The sequence below is a fragment of the Ursus americanus genome, chromosome 20 (assembly GCF_024610735.1).
Source record: "Ursus americanus isolate L20-20 chromosome 20, mUrsAme1.1.p, whole genome shotgun sequence".
NCBI classification, from domain to species: Eukaryota; Metazoa; Chordata; class Mammalia; order Carnivora; family Ursidae; genus Ursus; species Ursus americanus.
Window position 1 is genome coordinate 36,453,030 of NC_142146.1, and position 17,530 is coordinate 36,470,559.

Consider the following 17,530-nt stretch of genomic DNA (forward strand, 5'->3'; position numbering starts at 1 on the left):
CTCATGGGAATGGTTGTAAGGATTTAGTAAGATCACAGCCATAGAGCCTGACACATAGAGATCCCTTAGGAGTAGCAGTTCCTGATTAGTTACATTGAACAATAGTGATTACAGAAAGAGTTTTAGACAATTGCATTTAGTAGTATAAACTCCCAAGTAAGTTGAGGGCTGGTTTTAGGGGTTAAAGATGTTTAAAAGGCAGTGAAGTATAAGATATTGAAGGAATAACAATATTGGGGAATTATACATGAAACAGTCATTTTGTTCAGTAGGTAAGACATTTTGTGTGGAAAAATGAGTTGGCTCTAGCAACTGAATGGGGACATTAAACCATCAGAATCCCCACCCCACTTCTTCCTATTCCAAATGATCCTCTCGAATGGCTCCCAATCTTCTTTACAGACTTAATCCAATTTTCCCATCCCCTGGGAGTTCTGCTAGGTTGTCAGCCCACCAGTAGGTTTATCTGGTAACTTGAGCGTTGTCTACCTGGGGCACACTGGGTCCCATGTGGGTCCTCACCCCAGCCTGTGGGTGCTGAGCTTCAGAATCGAAGGTGCTTTACTGTGGACATACAACATGCTAGTCACCGAGTCAGCTCTGACCCAGGCTCTCATTTTATCATTCTCCCACTGACCTTGCAGAATTAGCGTTACCTCCATTTTATAAAGGAGAGGGAGCAGAGGTCTGGGAAGATTGAAAGACTTGCCTAAGATACCCTGTTGGTTGCATGGTAGCAGAACTATGACAAGAAACCCAGTACCCGTTGCACCCAATCTCAGGCTTTGTCTTAGCTTTGGGCAGTTGGCTTTGTCCAGATGGCTTATGTGGAGACAATTGAAACTCACTTTTGTAAGATTATACAATCTTCAGTGGGTATTTCTAGCCTTGTTCCTGGCCCACATGTCAGTACCCAATAAGATAAGGGCATGTGGCTCATCCCCAGGATGGGGTAAGGACTTTGAGAGAACCCACACTCTAAACAATTATTTATGGGTAGAAAATGACAGATGGAAGGGAAGAAAAAATAGGAATGGTGAATAAATGGATGGGTAAATGGATAGAAGGAAAGGAGATAGGAAGGGAAGGAAAGCAACATGCTATCCTCACTGCAAGCACCTATCAAGCAGTTAAGGATTAACAACTCATCTTTTCCTCAAATGCTTTTTCAACCCAATTAAGACAGTGAAATGTAACCCTCATCTTCTGTGAATATTTGCATGTATGAGTCACACACACGGGATTTGTATTTAAAACTCTCTAATTGGTACCACTAGCAGGAAAGATACATTGCCTCTAATTAAGTGATGGTGAATGTCACCTTATGATTTGGGAGGCACGCCCTCTTTCTATTTGGGTGATATAGGAATTACCTGCTCACTGGAATCAAAGTGCCACTAATTGCTTCAGGCACTGGAGGTGCCAGGAGGCAGCGGTGTGCTCACCTCATTTACCAATGTGCTGGGCACTGTGTTAGGGTCCTGTGGATATCATTGTGACCAGGATGCTGCCTCGTCCTGCAGAGGGCTCATACCTGAACGGGAAAGAGGGGCAGGGAAACAGCTAATGGCAGTGCAGTGGACCTTAGCATAAGAGCAGATGGTACAGGGTGATATAAGGTGGAGAGAAGGACAACTGGAGGAGGTGGGGCTGGAGCCGAATCTGGAAGGATGTACAAGCAGGAGTCAGGAGGAAGGAGAGGAGAGGAGTAAATGGCACAACGAGGGCAAAGGTGTGGGTAATCAGGGAGCTGGTTCCTTTGCGGGGCTTCATTTGATCTTGCAGCTGAAGGCAGGATTACTGCTGATGGATCCTAAGCAGGAAAGTGCAAGATCAGATTTGCCTGTAGGCAGGCTGACCTCTCGCCTGGACAGTGATCCTATTCTACCCTCACTCTGGAGCAGGGAATAAAAATACTTTTAAAAATGCTATTACAATTATTGTAGTTAGGAATCATTGTATTGCAAGAACAGATACCCTGCTCAAAGTAGTACAAATAGAAAAAAATTTTGGTGCCTGGGCAGAATGAATGAAAAACTTCACTTGACAACTTCAGATACCCCACAACAGGCTGATGAGTCCATGAAGGCTGAGCAGGACCTCGACTGGAAAACAAGTGTGGGTGGCCAGACTCCTGCAGCTGCTTGGGGTGTTTCTCTTCTCTCTGCTTATTGGCTCCCAAATCCTATCTCCTGGCAGATTAGCTCTCTCTGATTTTAATGGCTTCTCAGCTTCCCCTAAACTTTGAGTGATCGTTGCATGAATGCCACCCCAACACCTTATGGACTTTTATCTCAAGTATCCATCACCAGGGGTACCTGGGTGGCTCAGTCGTTGGTCTGATTCTTGGTTCAGCTCAGGTCATGATCTCAGTGTCATGAGACCAAGCCCCACGTCAGGCTCTGCACTCAGCACAGAGTCTGCTTGGGATTCTCTTCCTTTTCCTCTCCCTCCCCCTCTGCTCCTCCCCCTGCTCAAGCTCTCTCTCTCTCTCAAATAAATGAATGAATAAATAAATAAAATCTTCTTTAAAAAAGAGTATCTATGACCAAATGAATTATAGGTTCTGGGCCTGCCTCCTAAATGAAAGTTGAAAGATCCAACCAACTTGCCCAGCTTACTCCACCCATTGATTTCCCCTGGGGTTAGAGAGCCACCCGGGTCTAAGCACCCCTGCCAGGGCATCAGGTCAGAAGGCAGAAGTTGGGCATCACAGGCGAAAGACCAGCCTGATCACAAGAATGACCTATTTACTGGGTGTAAGTTATCCTCTCTAGAGCATTTTGTAATCAGTACAGTATGTGTTTTTGTTTTGTTTTGTTTACTAACAGTTCACTTGTACTCCGAAGGAAGTATTGGAGTTCTGAGAGTCAGCTTTAGGATGAGAGTAAAAAGATTGAAAGGGTAAAGCATCAGCTGCTTGGCCCCGCTGCTTGGATTGAGTGTTAAAGCACTTTTTCAGAGGTGGAGGCAGAGAGAGAAGGCAAGGAGTGCTCCCAAGGATGCATCTGCACTCTAGTTAAAGACGCATTGGGTGGCAAGACCTAGTTTCTCTGTAAATGGAGCAGAAATATCACACTGGTGTTTCCTCTGTATGAGTGCAAAGATGCAGGCATTTCTCCACATGCTGAAACAGCATGGGAAGGACACAAGACAGAGGCAAGAAACAGTCCTAAGGGGTCATGATATGACAGAGTTCAGCCTCACGAAGAGTTGTGTAACAAACAGAGGTTATCTTGTGAAGAACTGATAGAAAGTCAGTTCTTCTGAAGTTACATCCAAATGGAACAAAGCATGGGCTGATTGGCCTCAGTCTATTGGAACAAAAAGGCAGAACAGTTGTCAGGGGAGGAAACAGATTGCATAACAACAGCCAAGGCACAAGCATCAACACCTACTGCTTCTTTCTGGAAAGGAGTTGGTTTTCTGGTGCCCCATAAAGCCAGCGTTTGGAGGTGGCTCCTGGATGAATCTATACATTCCATTAAGCCCTGGGTGATGTAGATACTATCAGTCCATCCTTTTGGCTGGACTTGCCCCTCAAACTTCATTCTCAGCCAAAACTATTCACATTTCCCCTATGGTGCACCAGGTGCTTTTACTAATGGTCTTTTCCCATGCACATTTCTCTGCCTGGGACCCCGGCATCCTTTATCCCTGCTTAATTCCTAGTACTCTTGACTTCAAATCTACTGTCTTCCAAGAAGTAATTCTGGATTACCATGCCTGATTAGTGCTTCTCCTTTCTTTTTCCATAGCACTCTGCTTTTTATCTGCTTATCTATCTCTTGCCATAGTGGTTATCATGGATCCGTCTCCAGTCTGAGGTTCCCTTGAGGATAAGACCTTTGTTCTTACTACATTATAAATTATATGTATAATTTATATATAGTAAAATTCCACCTTTTAAAATGTGCAGATGCTAAATTTTGCCAAAGGCACACACAAATGTAACCACCACCACAATCAAGATACAGACAATTTCCATCATCCAAAAGTTCTCTTACGTCCCTTTACAAGCAAACCCTACCCCACCCCCCAGACCCTGGCAACTACTGATCCATAATCTGTCCTTATACTTCGGCATTTTCTAGAGTGTCATATGAGTGGCATCAAATAGCATGTAGTCTTTTTGTCTGACTTCACTTCATTTCACCAGAGAAATGCTTTGGATATTCAGCCATTTTGTTGTATGGATCAGTAGTTGATTTCTTTTTACTGCTGAGTAGATGTCCATTATATAAATACACGGCTATTTGTTTATCCATTCACCAGTTGATGGCCATTTTATTTTCCAGTTTGGTACTATTCTGAATAAAGATTCTATGAACATTTACATACAAGTCTTTTTGGGTAATTTATGTTTTCATTTGTCTTGGGCAGTTCCCAGGAATGGAATTGCTGAGTCATTTTATAAGAAATTGCTGAACTATTTTCCAAAGTGACTGTATTATTTTACATTCATAGCAGCAGTGTATGAGAGTTTCAATTGCTTCACATCTTCATTAGAACTTGGTATTGTCAGTCTTATTTTAACCATTCTAGTGGTGGTGTGGTGACATCCAGTTGTGGCTTTAACTTACATATCCCTGATAACTACTAATGTTGAGCATCATTTCATGTTCTGATTTCCTCTGGTGACAGGTCTGTTCAAATTTTTGCTGCCCCCCCCCTTTATTTTTACAGATTATTTTTCTCATTATTGAGTTGCAAGAATTCTTTATATGTTTCTGGATATAAGTCCTTTATGAGGTAGGTCTTGCAAATATTATCTCCCAGTCTGTGGCTTTAAAAAAAAATGTTTTCTAAAGAGTGTATTTCAAAGAATAGAAATTTATATTTTTATAAAAATTGATGTTTTGGTTTTATCTTTTATTTAGTGCTCTTTTTGTCCCTTCTAATAAACCTTTGCCTAACCCAAGGGCACTGAGCTTTTCTTTTATGCTTTCTTTTAAAGATCTCACAATTTTAAAGTCCTACCATGATCTATTTAGAGATAATTTTTGTGTATAATCTGCAGTATAATTGAAATTCTTTTTTTTAAATATGGATATCCAATTTTTCTCAGCATAAATGAAAAACTATCCTTCCCCTCCATTGGATTTTCTTGGAAAGTTTGTCAGAAATTAATTGACCACATGTATGTGTGTCTTTTTCTGCACTCTATTTTTCTGTTGATCTGTATGTCTGTCCTATGTTAATACCTTACTACTTAATTAGGGTAGTTTTATAATAAGTTTAAAATCAAGTAGTGTGAGTTTTCTAATTTTGCCCTTTTTTTTCAGAATTGTTTTGGCTATATCAGATTTTTTCATTTTCTTTCTTTCTTTTTTTTTTTTAAAGATTTATTTATTGGACAGAGAGAGACACAGCGAGAGAGGGACCACCAGCAGGGGGAGTGGGAGAGGGAGAAGCAGGTTTCCCACTTAGCAGGGAGCCTGATGCGGGTCTTGATCCCAGGACCCTGGGATCATGAACTGAGCAGAAGACAGACGCTTAATGACTGAGCCACCCAGGCGCCCCAAGATTTTTTCATTTTCATATAAATTTTAGAATTAGCTTATATGCGACTAATGAATTGCCGAACACTACAACAGAAATTTACAATGTACTATATGCTGGCTAACTGAACATAATAAAAAAAAAACTAAAAAAAAATCATATTATTATTTTGATTATTAATTGATCAATGGGTTGCATTGATTAATTAGGGAAAAATTTACATTTAGCTCTCTTAGCTTTACCAAATCATAAACACTGTCTATCTCTCCATTAAGACTGCTCCAGGTCCTCTTTAAATTCTTTCAGCAATATCTTATTAGAGGCTTTGGTGTACAGATACCACGTGTATTTTGTGAAAGTTATTCCTAAATATTTCATGGTCGTTGATATCATATTAACATTTTTTATTTAAATTTCCAATAGTTTACTGCTAGTCCATAAAAATATGATTGATTTTTTTATATACTGATTTTATGTACTGTGGTCTTCCTAAACTCACTTATTAGTTCTAGTAGCATTTTAGTAGATCCCATAGAATTTGCTTCATTGAGGATCATGTTCTCTGCAAATAAAGACAATTTTACTTTTTAATTTATAGTCTTATTTTTTTTTCTTGCCTTATTGAATGGTTTAGAACCTCCAGTACAATATGAATAGTACAGTACAAGGTAAAAGCGAGCATCCTTGTATATTCTTCCTGTTCTTGGGGGAGTGCATTCACTCCTTAACCACTAAGCATGATGTTAGCTGTAGGTTTCTAAAAAAGTTCTTTATCAGATTGAGAAAGTTCTCTTCTAGTCCTCGTTCATTGATCATTTTGATTATGAATGGATGCTGAATTTTTTTAAATGTTTCTTTCAGGGACTCCCCCCCCCCCCTGTTTTATGCTCAGTGCTTAAGCTGTTTTTGCATATTTTAGGTGCCCCATAAATACTTGTTGAATGAATGCAGCTGAGAGTGTAAGGCCACACTTCAGCCACTCAGAAGCACGAGATGGGCTGAGGGGAGCTTAAGGGTATTTGAATGCCTGTTCATATCAAGGGTATTAGATTTGCCTAAATGAACTCATGCAATTTTTACAACATTCCTATGAAGTTAAGAATCTCCATTTTACAAATGAGGAATGAGTAATAGATGGAATGATTAAAAAGCTGTAATATGGTTGGGATGTGGGGAAAGGTCCTGTGTTTCATAACTCAATAGAAAGAAAAAAGAAAATCATTATGTTCAGAAAACAAAGAATATACAAAGGAAGATGGTCTCAAATATTTCAGTTATTTGATGGTGTGAAAGAATCAAGAGTCTAGTCGGTCTAGGTATAAAGAATGTCACCTGTGGGGGCGCCTGGGTGTCTCGGTCGTTAAGCGTCTGCCTTCCGCTCAGTTCATGATCCCAGGGTGCTGGGATCGAGCCCTGCATTGGGCTCCCTGCTCCGCTGGGAGTCTCGCTGTGTCTCTCTCTGTCAAATAAATAAACAAAATCTTAAAAAAAAAAAAATGTCACCTGTGGAATGACAGTTGAATCATTAAGAAGGAAAAGCAATTCTTGCATAATACATGGCTCAGCCACGAACAAAGGTCTCATAGTCAAAATAATGTAAATTTAAGTTATTGGTTTGAACCCTGAGGATTTGATCTATAGACAAAACAAAAAAGATTTAATTTTGCTTACACATCAAAATGCAAATGTTTATCAACTTTAACAAAGAAAAAGTTAAGAAAGATCTGATGTAAGTTAGAAGGTGGGAGAAAAATGAGGAAATTCTAGGGATGTTAGCACTCTTATTTTACAAAAAGGGAACATTTAAACCCCTCTGAACTTTAGTTCCTTACCTGCAAAATGAGATATAAAATCTTATCTAATGGGGTGGTAGTGAGGATTAATGAATGTACATAAAATGCCTAATATGTAGGTACTCAACTAAAAGGAGAAAAGGGTAGAAGACCTATCAATAGAAGGAAGTAAACCCATCCTCACTCATGAGGGAGAACCTCAACTCTAAGGTCTGTGTCACTTCTCTGCTGACGCTGTCACTACCCAGAGAGCAGGGTGCTGAGTCTGAGTAATGAAAGGTCAAGGGCTGTGTGTCCAGCCCAGGGCATCTGAATGACATGACAACTCTGTGAGTGGTATCATTTTCCCCATTTTACAGTTGAGGGAATTGACACACTGAGTGGCCAAGTGACTCACATAAAACCAGCCCTGAAGTGCCTAAGCCAGGCCTGGAACCCAGCAGCTGTGACTCTAGATTTGGTTGTCTGCTATCGAGTCAAGTGCTAAAGCAAATCTGAAACCCTGGATGAGCTTGTGGCATATCCTGTATACACATTTCTAATGAATAGGCCCCTAGGTTTAATTAAAGGGGAAAAAAGATTGTTTCTCCCAACAGCTGCAAATTATTTACATTGCATTTGTGTTGATGGCTAATAAAAGAGCAAAGGCGTGTGGGGACAGCCCAGGGTGGCTGTAATTCTTCCAGGGTCCATAATGGAGCAGCGGTTTGAATGCCAGCATGTGAGCATGGAGGAGCCTGCTGTCCCATTCAGATTTGCAGTGGGCAGAGCCACTCTCTGCCCTGGGCATGATCCAATCTGCAGAAATGGATCTCAGGAGCCAAGACCTGGGAAGAAACAAGGCATATGTCCCTACCACACTAAACTGCCTCTTGATTAGTTCATGATTGCTGTGGAATGGCTGAGAAGTAGCAAAATGGTGGTCAGCTTGAGGCTACCACCAATCCTAGAGCAACCCTTAACCAACCTTTTGAAGCATGTTGTTGTGGAAAGGGGTCAGGAGCCACTGCAGCAGAGCTGTCCTCAATTTTATAAGCTCTTGCTTTGCAGTGCTACTGAAAATTATACATTATAATATGCATATATATTATAATGTGTGTTATATATTATAATGTGCATGACTCTATATTATAATATGAATGTGTGTGCACATGTGTGTGCTTTTTGGATACCACCCAGTAGGAGAGAGTTTTGGTCTTCCCAATTATTAGTTTTTAACCCTGTGGCCATCTTGGGAAAGTTACACCTTGTGAAAGTGGTTTCTTCATCATTTTCAAAATGATCACACCTACCTCTTAGGTTGCTGTGGGGAGCATTATGTACGTGACAACTTCTTTCAAACTGTGAAGCAGGGTGTGAGAATTGGCATCAGGACGCCTTTGATTATTCTAGGACTCCCTCTAACCTATTATTTTGTTTCTTTTTTTTTAATAATATTTTTTATTATATTATGTTAGTCACCATACAGTACATCCCTAGTTTTTGACGTAAAGTTCCATGATTCATTACTTGCGTATAACACCCAGTGCACCATGCAGTACGTTTCTAAAGCACCTATTCTGCGCTCAGATTTGTGTGAGTGTATACGGGGGAATAAAAGGACTAACCAAGGAGACCACAGTTGAGTAATCCGATTAATGTTTGAGGAGATTATTTTTAATGCCTGTGTAGAGGATGAATTGGAGTGGAATAGGACTTCTTACTGGAAGACCACCCTCCTGACTGCAGGAGGCCACTGCAGCCTTCCAGAGAGGGGATGGCTGGGCCTAAACGAATCTGGAATTGGCCAACTGGGATATTCACATAGGAATACTACACCAGTCCTAGCACAAGTTTTATTTAAATTCTCTACCCTTTATGAGTGCCTGTTGACCATAAGTATCTTGTATTTGTTTGCTAGGACTGCCTTAACAAAGTACTACTAACTGTGTGGCTTGGAACAACAGAAATTTATTGTCTCACAGTTCTAGAGGCCACAAGTCTGAAATCCAAGTTGTTGACAGGACCATGCTTGATCTGAAGGTACAGGAGAAAAATCTGTCCCAGGCATCTCTCCTGGCTTTTGGTAGTTCCTTGGCTGGTGGCAACAGAACACATGGCTTTCACATGTGTGCATGTCTGTCTCTTTGTCCAAATTTCCCCCTTTTTATAAGGACACCAGTCATTTTGGATTAAGGCCTGCCCAAATGACCTCATTTTTACTTGATTACCCCTATAAAGACCCTCTCTCCAAATAAGGTCACATTCCAAGGTACTGGAGGTTAGGACCCCAGCCTATCTTTTTTTCAGGGTCATAGTTCAACCGGTAACATTTATTTGATATGGATTTTAAGTGTGTTAATTTTCCATTAGATAATATATCATTTACCTGGTCAAATTACTGAAAAACAAAGCAATAACAATTTGTAATGATGGATCAGATTAGGTTGAGGTCAGAAATTCAAGCACACATCCATTATCTGCTAGTTTGTTGATTGATAAGGGATTTTAACCCCGAAACATCTATTAATAGTAGCATTTAAGAATTAAAGCTTTTAGTCAGTTTTTAACAATAGCTATCTACACTGGGCATCCAGAAATAGAAATAATGGGATTTTGGTAAGGTTAAAGATCCATGATCTTAGAGCCCAAAAATGTGTTTGAGTCTCAGTGCTGCCCTTTCTTTGATCCTCACATGAATTGTTGCACTTCTCTCTGAATCTTACTTCTCTGAAGTTTACTGAGGTATAAAATGGGACTAACTAATGCTCTGTCTCTCATGTGGTTGTTGGATGAGAGCCTATGACTGGACAAATGTGCAATATTAATTATATTATGGATTAGCTATTCAAGTGGTGATCTTGAAAGTCAATCTTTGTTTCGTTTTTCCATTGTGTTCTAGTCAACAAGCACAAACCATGGATCGAGACTTCATATCACGGAGTCATAACTGAGAACAATGACACGGTCATCTTGGACCCACCACTCGTAGCTCTGGATAAAGACGCACCAGTTCCTTTTGCAGGTGAGATGATGGCTTAGTATGGTTGGGCTTGGCTCACTTTGGAGGCATGCTGGGAAGCCTCCACAGAGCTCAGACTCTGGCCGTATATAGCTGTTGTCATCCCTTGTGCATCTCATAGATCAGCCTGTGATTTCAAAGCTGAATGGCTCTTGTGACCGCTGGTGTGGTTCTGATATCTGGTGTGGTTCTGATTTCTGATTTATGGGTTTTTTTTTTCCTCGGTACTGCCTCCAGTACAAGACCTTTATTTCTTCTTCTGAGAGATGGTATATTGCTGAAGCGGTGTCTGGAGTTGGAAAAGCTGGGCTAGTAAGGTCCATAGGGGAATAATTTTCCCTCTAGAAAGATGACCTAGGGGCAGATTAAGTATGTGACCCACTGTCCCAACTACACATATATCATGGACAGGTGAAGACTTATAGCTTGGTAGATTGGCAAGAGAAAAGGGGGGAAAAAATAAAGGACCAGGAATATTTGCTAAGGATAGGACAGGGCTGTGCCCTTGAGCTTCACAGTGGGTGTGGCTTTTGGTGGAGGAATCAGAACACAGTGCCATTTTGTCCTCTGCAGCTTGTGGCTAGAGTGTCTTCTCATTATCACTGAGATTATGACTACTTCCTTCTCTAACTTCCTGCGAGGGCCAGGTCTGAGGAAGGGTGGTTATATCTCATGTGTCCACAGATTTTGGCAAAGAGAAGGGGATGGCTGATAGTACGGGGAGGAGGGAATGGACGAAGAATTTCTGAAGATGCCTGCATCATGAGTAAGATTGTTAACATTTTATAACTGTCAGGAGAAAGACAGGAAATTTAATGAAGGTTTTCAAGATTTCTAGAAGATTGCTTTATGATCGATGGGTGCCAGGCTGAGGTTTTCACCATGATGAAGTCTATTTTTTCTGACAGTTTGTCTGCTACATTATGAGCTACCTGGGCAGAAAAAATTGACTCTTTCACACTTCTAAGAGATAAGCTCTATGAAGGCCCTTTTTTCATTACAGAGCATTGTAAAGTAAGGCGTGAGGGGGGTGGGCTAAATGAGGAAATTCAGCGTTATGTGAAGATAAACCCATAAGCGTTCTTGCGGAGCATGGGGAAGGTATCTTGACTCTCAGAAGAAGGCTTTATCTTTATTTTATGTAGAATGATAACCACCAAAGGCACGTAACTGTGACTTCCATAGTGTTTAGAATTAGGATATTTCCCTACATCTTGCGGTCATCCTCAGAGGTCCCCGCTCAACCAGATTTCCCTCGGAAGTGTGAATCCCATGCTGTCTTTTCCGCAAAAGGTGAGTTGTCTTCCCCAGACCTTCTTTGCCAGCCTGGGAATATTCCAGTGCATCTCCTTTTTGCACGTAATTAGGTGATACTAGGGTTAATCAGCAATTCTTAACCCCCTAGAAGTGAGATTTTAAAACAAACTCTAGCGAAACTGTTTGGGTCATGGAAATGTTTGGTTTGGCATGCACTGTGTGCATAACAAAATAGAGACAGTATTTAAAAAGTGGGAGATTTAGGATCAAAAGGCAGGATTCCGGTTTATCTTGATGAACCAGATCGGAAATACAGGGCTGAGTCATGACTTCCCTCTTTAGACTGAGCGTGTGCTCCTGGCTTCCCTCAGCCCCTTCTCTACAGCCTGTGTGCAGAAGTCCTTCCACCAAGCAGGTCCTCTTGTTCACCTTTCTTTTCAAGTGTGTGACTTCTCTTTAAAACATAACAGAAAAAACCAATGACATATTAAACAGGAAGTAAATGTGTGTCATTAAGTCACTTCAGTATAGTGAAGCTAACACTTTAAAGATGAAGGATGTGTTTGATTCTTCAGCATAGCCCTGTTGTCCTCCAGTAGTAAACTAGGAAACTGAAGTTGTTGGATAATCTGTCCCTACGGTGAAGTTATAAGCTCCTTAATGTACAGACCAAAATGGGTAGGGCAATTTAAGCAATCTGATATTTGGAAGTATAGACTTAACAAAGTTTACTTATTTTCTTTGGTTATGGGGCTACAGAACAATTAATATTTTCACCTGAAGATTCAACAAACGGTTTTATAAATCATAAATCCATCAAATGCCTTTAAACTTGAATTTGTATTCTGACCATTGGATGTGCCCACTGGTTTTCAGACACATCTGGAAATGAAGATTTGCTTCTAAGCCAAGCCCTGTGTAGTTATTTCCATCTGAAGAAAATTTCTATGCTCCTCTTGATATTCGCAGCTGCATAAAAAAAAAATATCTAGCTTAATGCATCAAAATATAATCTTCCAAGCTCTTAAGAGTAAAAAATAAAGGTGCTTTTTGGAATGGTCAAAGCTATTTTTCTCAGTGTTATTTATGATCAGCTCTAAGACAGGACATAGGCACTAGCCATCCATCCATGCTGCAGACGTTTATTTTAAAACATTTTTCTTAAAAAGAAAATACTGAAGATTTATTTCAGATCCCTATCATTCTCATAAAATTGAAAAATTCCTATCTGCCAGCTCCATCAGTTCTGGAAGTCAACTGCAGCATTTAGTCCCCCCCCACCTTATCAACTGTTCTTGTATTGTGTGTCAGTTTTTCCACCCCTTTCCCACTGGTCTTTATTTCCAATTTAGCCTGTGAGGTGAGCTGTAAGCTTGCTGGGAGATAGTTCCATCCATATCACTTTTTCTCTGTCTCATTTCTTTTGTGATTCCCCCCTTTTAAAAAAATTTTAAGAAAAATTTCCTACGTAAATAGCACTCATTTAAATAAAAGTCGTGTTCGCATTTTGCATATAAATGCAAAATTCAGGGATATAGAATAGCTTTTACTATATATTTCCTGATTATGACAATAAGTGTTTATTGTAGAAAATGTGAAATATATAGTGAAACAAAAAAATACAAAAAGTATATTTTCTTACCCCCAGAGAGAGCCTCTGTTAACATTTTAGTGTATTTCCTTCCAGTCATTTTTCTACTTTTTTTTTTTCAAAAATTGTGATCACACCTTGTATTCAATTCTAATAATTTATTTTTCCCACTAAACTAATGAAACTATGCCATTTTATTAAATATTACTCTGCAGCTGATTAAATAGCTACACAATGTCTTTCTCAGTGAATATTCTGTAGCCTACCATTCTCTTTTTTTCTAGCTTTATTGAGATATAATTGACATACAACATTGTGTAAGTTTAAGATGTACAATGTATTGATTTGATAAACTTCTCCTAGAAAGTAGAATAAATAGATAAACTATCTATTGCAAAATGATTACTACCGTAGTGTTAGCTAACACCTCCATCATCTCAGATAATCCCTATTTCTTTTTTGTGGGGAGAACATTTAAGATCCACTCTCTTAGCAATTTTCAAGTATGTAATACAATGTTGTTAACTATAATCACCATGCCATATGTTAGATCCTCAAAACTTACCCATATTATCACTGAAAGTTTCTACCCTTTCACAACACCTCCCAATTGCCTCCACCCCCAGTCCCTGGTAACCACCATTCTACTCCCTGTTTCTGTGAGTTGGGCTTTTTAAAGCCAATTTCACATCTAAGAGTATCCACATATAAGTGATATTATATATGTGATATGAGTGATTCCACGTATAGATTCCATATATAAGTAAGAATATATATATAAATAAGAATAAGTAAGAATATATATATATGAATTTATTTTCTTTGGATATATATCCAGAAGTAGGATTGCTGGATCATATGGTAGTTCTATTTGTAACTTTTTTGAGGAACCTCTATACTGTTTTCCATAGAAGCTGTACCAGTTTGCATTCCCACCCCCGGTGCACAAGGGTTCCTTTTCTCTGCATCTTTGCCAACACTTATTTCTTCTCTTTTTGATGATAGCCATTCTGACAGGTATAAGGTGATAGGCAATTTGTCTGTTACAATTCTCTCTTAATATAATGTTTCTACATTTCTGATTCTATCATTTGAATGGATTTCCAGAATAGAAATTAATCGGTCAAACATTTTAATGTTCCAGAAACAGGGCACGTAGGTGGCTCAGTTGGTTAAATGTCTGACTCTTCATCTAGTTCAGGTCTTCATCTCAGGGTCGTGTGTTCAAGCCCTGTGTTGGGCTCCACGCTAGGTGTGGAGCCTACTTAAAAAAAATAAATTAATTAGAAAAAATAAATAAAAAAGAAAATTCCAGAAGCATGTTAAATTGCTTTCCAGAATAGTTGTATGAGTTTGTAGTCCCATTCTCACCATGCTAGTCTCATTCCCTAGCCTCTGTATGGCTTACTTTAATGGTGTGAATTAGTGACCACGTGGTGGAGTCGCCAATAACAGTAGCCTCACCATCTTCATCTGTAAAATAATACAAGCTTTCCAGTGTTGTTGTTTTGATTAAGTTTAAAGAATACGATGCATGTTATAATGATTCAAAATATAGTAGAAGCTTAATAAATTCAAGTTGTTATTGTTGTTGTTTTCCCATGTCCTTTTCACTGCCCATTTCGTAGAGGAGATAACCAACTCAGGCAGAGGCCAACCAGCTTGCTCAGTATTCCAGGGTAGGCCAACCATGGGGCTGGGACTGCAGCCCAGGGATTTTCACCACTTGCTCTGAATTCTTTTTCCCAGTGATGTTGCCTTTTGATCCCTGCCTCACCTGATTACTAGATGTGTCAACTCTCAGTCAGTGAATCTTCCCTCAGACCTCAGTCAAGTCCATTAGACCCAACTTAGTTCTCAACCTAGTGTCTGAGCCCCGTGGACATGACCTTCGTAGAGAATCAGATCCTTGAGTAATAATGAAAATTCTGTCCATTGCATGGCAAAAAATGATAATGAAAGTAAGCTGGGCACACTGTGAACTTATTAATTTCTACATGAGCCCCACTGAGGCCTGTTAGGAAACTGTGGAGACTTTTAAATTTGAAAAGAATTAGATTGCCTTTCAGTGATAATAGAACTGTTCATTTGTCTACATTGGGCCAGTCTGGACTTGTCTTTTGTGAGGACAGGGCAGCACAGAATGATCAGGCATAATTGGCTGGCTTCTCAGGCTGGGTGACTCTCTGAAGGCCGCCTGGAAAATTGCCTGGGACGTGATTTGGCCTGGTTTGATTAGCTGGTTGCAGCAGAGATTCTCCCTTTTCTGTGGTTAACTCCACTCGCCCTCCTTGTTCTGCTCAGCATCTGCCCACCTTATCTTTGGACCTGCCCAGGGTCCTTGTTTGTGCTTTAGGCCGCCAAGGTCCCTGATGGCAGGGATCCTCCCCGGGGAGCTGTGCAGTCCCTGTGTTTTATGGTGGGAAGAGAATGAGGGTGTGAACAGCCACAGGCTTGACCAGACACACATTGCTTTATATTCAGGCTCTGTCATTTGCTAGCTGTATGGTCTCAGATAAGTTACTGAACTCCTCTGAGGGGCAGTTTGCTAATCTTTAAAATGGGGGTAAACATAATACCTATATCTGGGTTGATATGTGGATTAAATAAGATATTAATGCTGAGTGCCTAGAGCAGTCATGGCCACCAGTAAATGTCCAGTATGTCACAGTGCTGATGATCCTAGCAATGGTAAAAATAAGGGTAATCACAGTAAAAGTGTAATTCTTAGTATCATCAATAAGCCACAGGGTTTTATTCATTTTAGGCTGATTACAGTTCTGTGATTATAATCTGTGTTGATGATGTTAAAGGAGGAAAGTGAGTTTGGAGTTTGTTTTAAAGGCTTAATGCCATCACGCATCAAGGTATGTTGCCCAGACTGGTCATGTGGCAGTGTGGGGACAATGAGTTAAATAATGTAGGCAAATAGTTCGTGAATTGTGCTGAACTCTGTAAATATTAGTTGGCAATACATTTCCTTAAATTGCACCTATACCCTGTCCCTGTGGAGTAATTAGTTGCAAGATACACTTTTAGATTACTGCAAAACATATGCCCTTTCATTATAAACACACACAAACACACACACACCAGCCTTGGCACACACAAAATTGTATCCAAGCATCACACCAACTCTGTGTAACAAGGTCAGCTGTCATGATTCCGTTTTGCAAATGAGGACATGGAGACTTAAAAAAATTAAGTAACTATTCAAGGTTACCTGGCTGAGGACGGCTCAGCCCTGTCACTCAGTTTCAGATGCTCAGACTCCAAGTCCTACCTTCTTTCCCCTCCAGTTGTCCAGTGTGGGATACATATCTCATTGGCAGTGGAAGATTTACGTGGTACCTGGAAATAACGTTAAAGAATGCTGAATCCCATGCTCGGTCATTCCTTTTTAAGTTCTTCTTCAGCCTCTCTGATTATGTCAAGGAGAAAGGCAGTTTGGGAGGCTCAACACCTCTCAAACATTTGCTAATGTCTCTTTTTGACAAAGCATTCCATAGACAACACTGTTGAGGTAGAATTTTATTACCATTTTGTTGTATTTTATTTAAGTTCCTTTTTCTTTTTCTGAAACAAGTATTGTTGGCTTTTCAGGGTTTTTTAAAATAAATTCATTTGGATTTTTTAAAACCCCATTTTTTTGAGATTTTATGTATTTATTAATTTATTTGAGAGAGCGAGAGCACATGTGCCTGCGCAAGAAGGGGGCAGGGCACGGGCAGAGAGGGAGGGAGAGGGACAAGCAGACTCCATGCCTAGCGTGGAGCCTGATGTGGGGCTCAGTCTCAGGACCCTGAGATCATGACCTGAGCCAAAACAAAGAGTCAGCGCTTCACCCACTGAGCTACCCAGGCGCCCCTAAGACCTCAATTTAAAGAAAAATGTAAATAAATCAATAGGTAGTTCATGGCAGTGGCAAAAACAATGAAAGAGGTCTATGATTGGGTACCAAGTAGAACACCATGGAATAATCACCTCTGGGCCTCATCCCCCCCCCAGCCACCGCAGGACTACCCACCATCTTCGGCCTGTCCTGCCCCATGGCTCTCTGAGCTCTGACCCTGGCAGCAGAGGAGGCATCTACGTCAGCCTCACAGTAGATGGGACTTTGTGTTCCAGCTGGTTTGTGTGGGGGGTGGTCATTCTTGTGGGCCAGAGGAATGGTGCCCCCTGGTGTCCTACCCTGGTCTCTGAGCATTTACCTGGCCTCAGCCAGAAGTCAGTCTGTGGCAGTCCTTGCAGAGATCTGTGGATTCTCTGGAATCCACGATCTGGGTTACAGCCTTGGACCTCAAGAATTAGAATCAAGAATAAACAGGACCAGAAAGACATGGACTAGTGTGTATTCACTAGAGTACATGTGAAAATTATGAAAAG

At 40.4% G+C, this 17,530-nt stretch overlaps 1 protein-coding gene across 1 annotated transcript in view; it reads left to right on the forward strand.

The window, feature by feature from the left end:
- CLSTN2 (calsyntenin 2) overlaps positions 1–17,530 on the forward strand; it is a 615,182-nt gene that overhangs the window by 223,741 nt on the left and 373,911 nt on the right. The window contains exon 2 of the mRNA XM_045791881.2: positions 10,177–10,299. Coding sequence (XP_045647837.1) covers positions 10,177–10,299 — 123 coding nt within the window. The remainder of the gene's footprint in view (positions 1–10,176; positions 10,300–17,530) is intronic.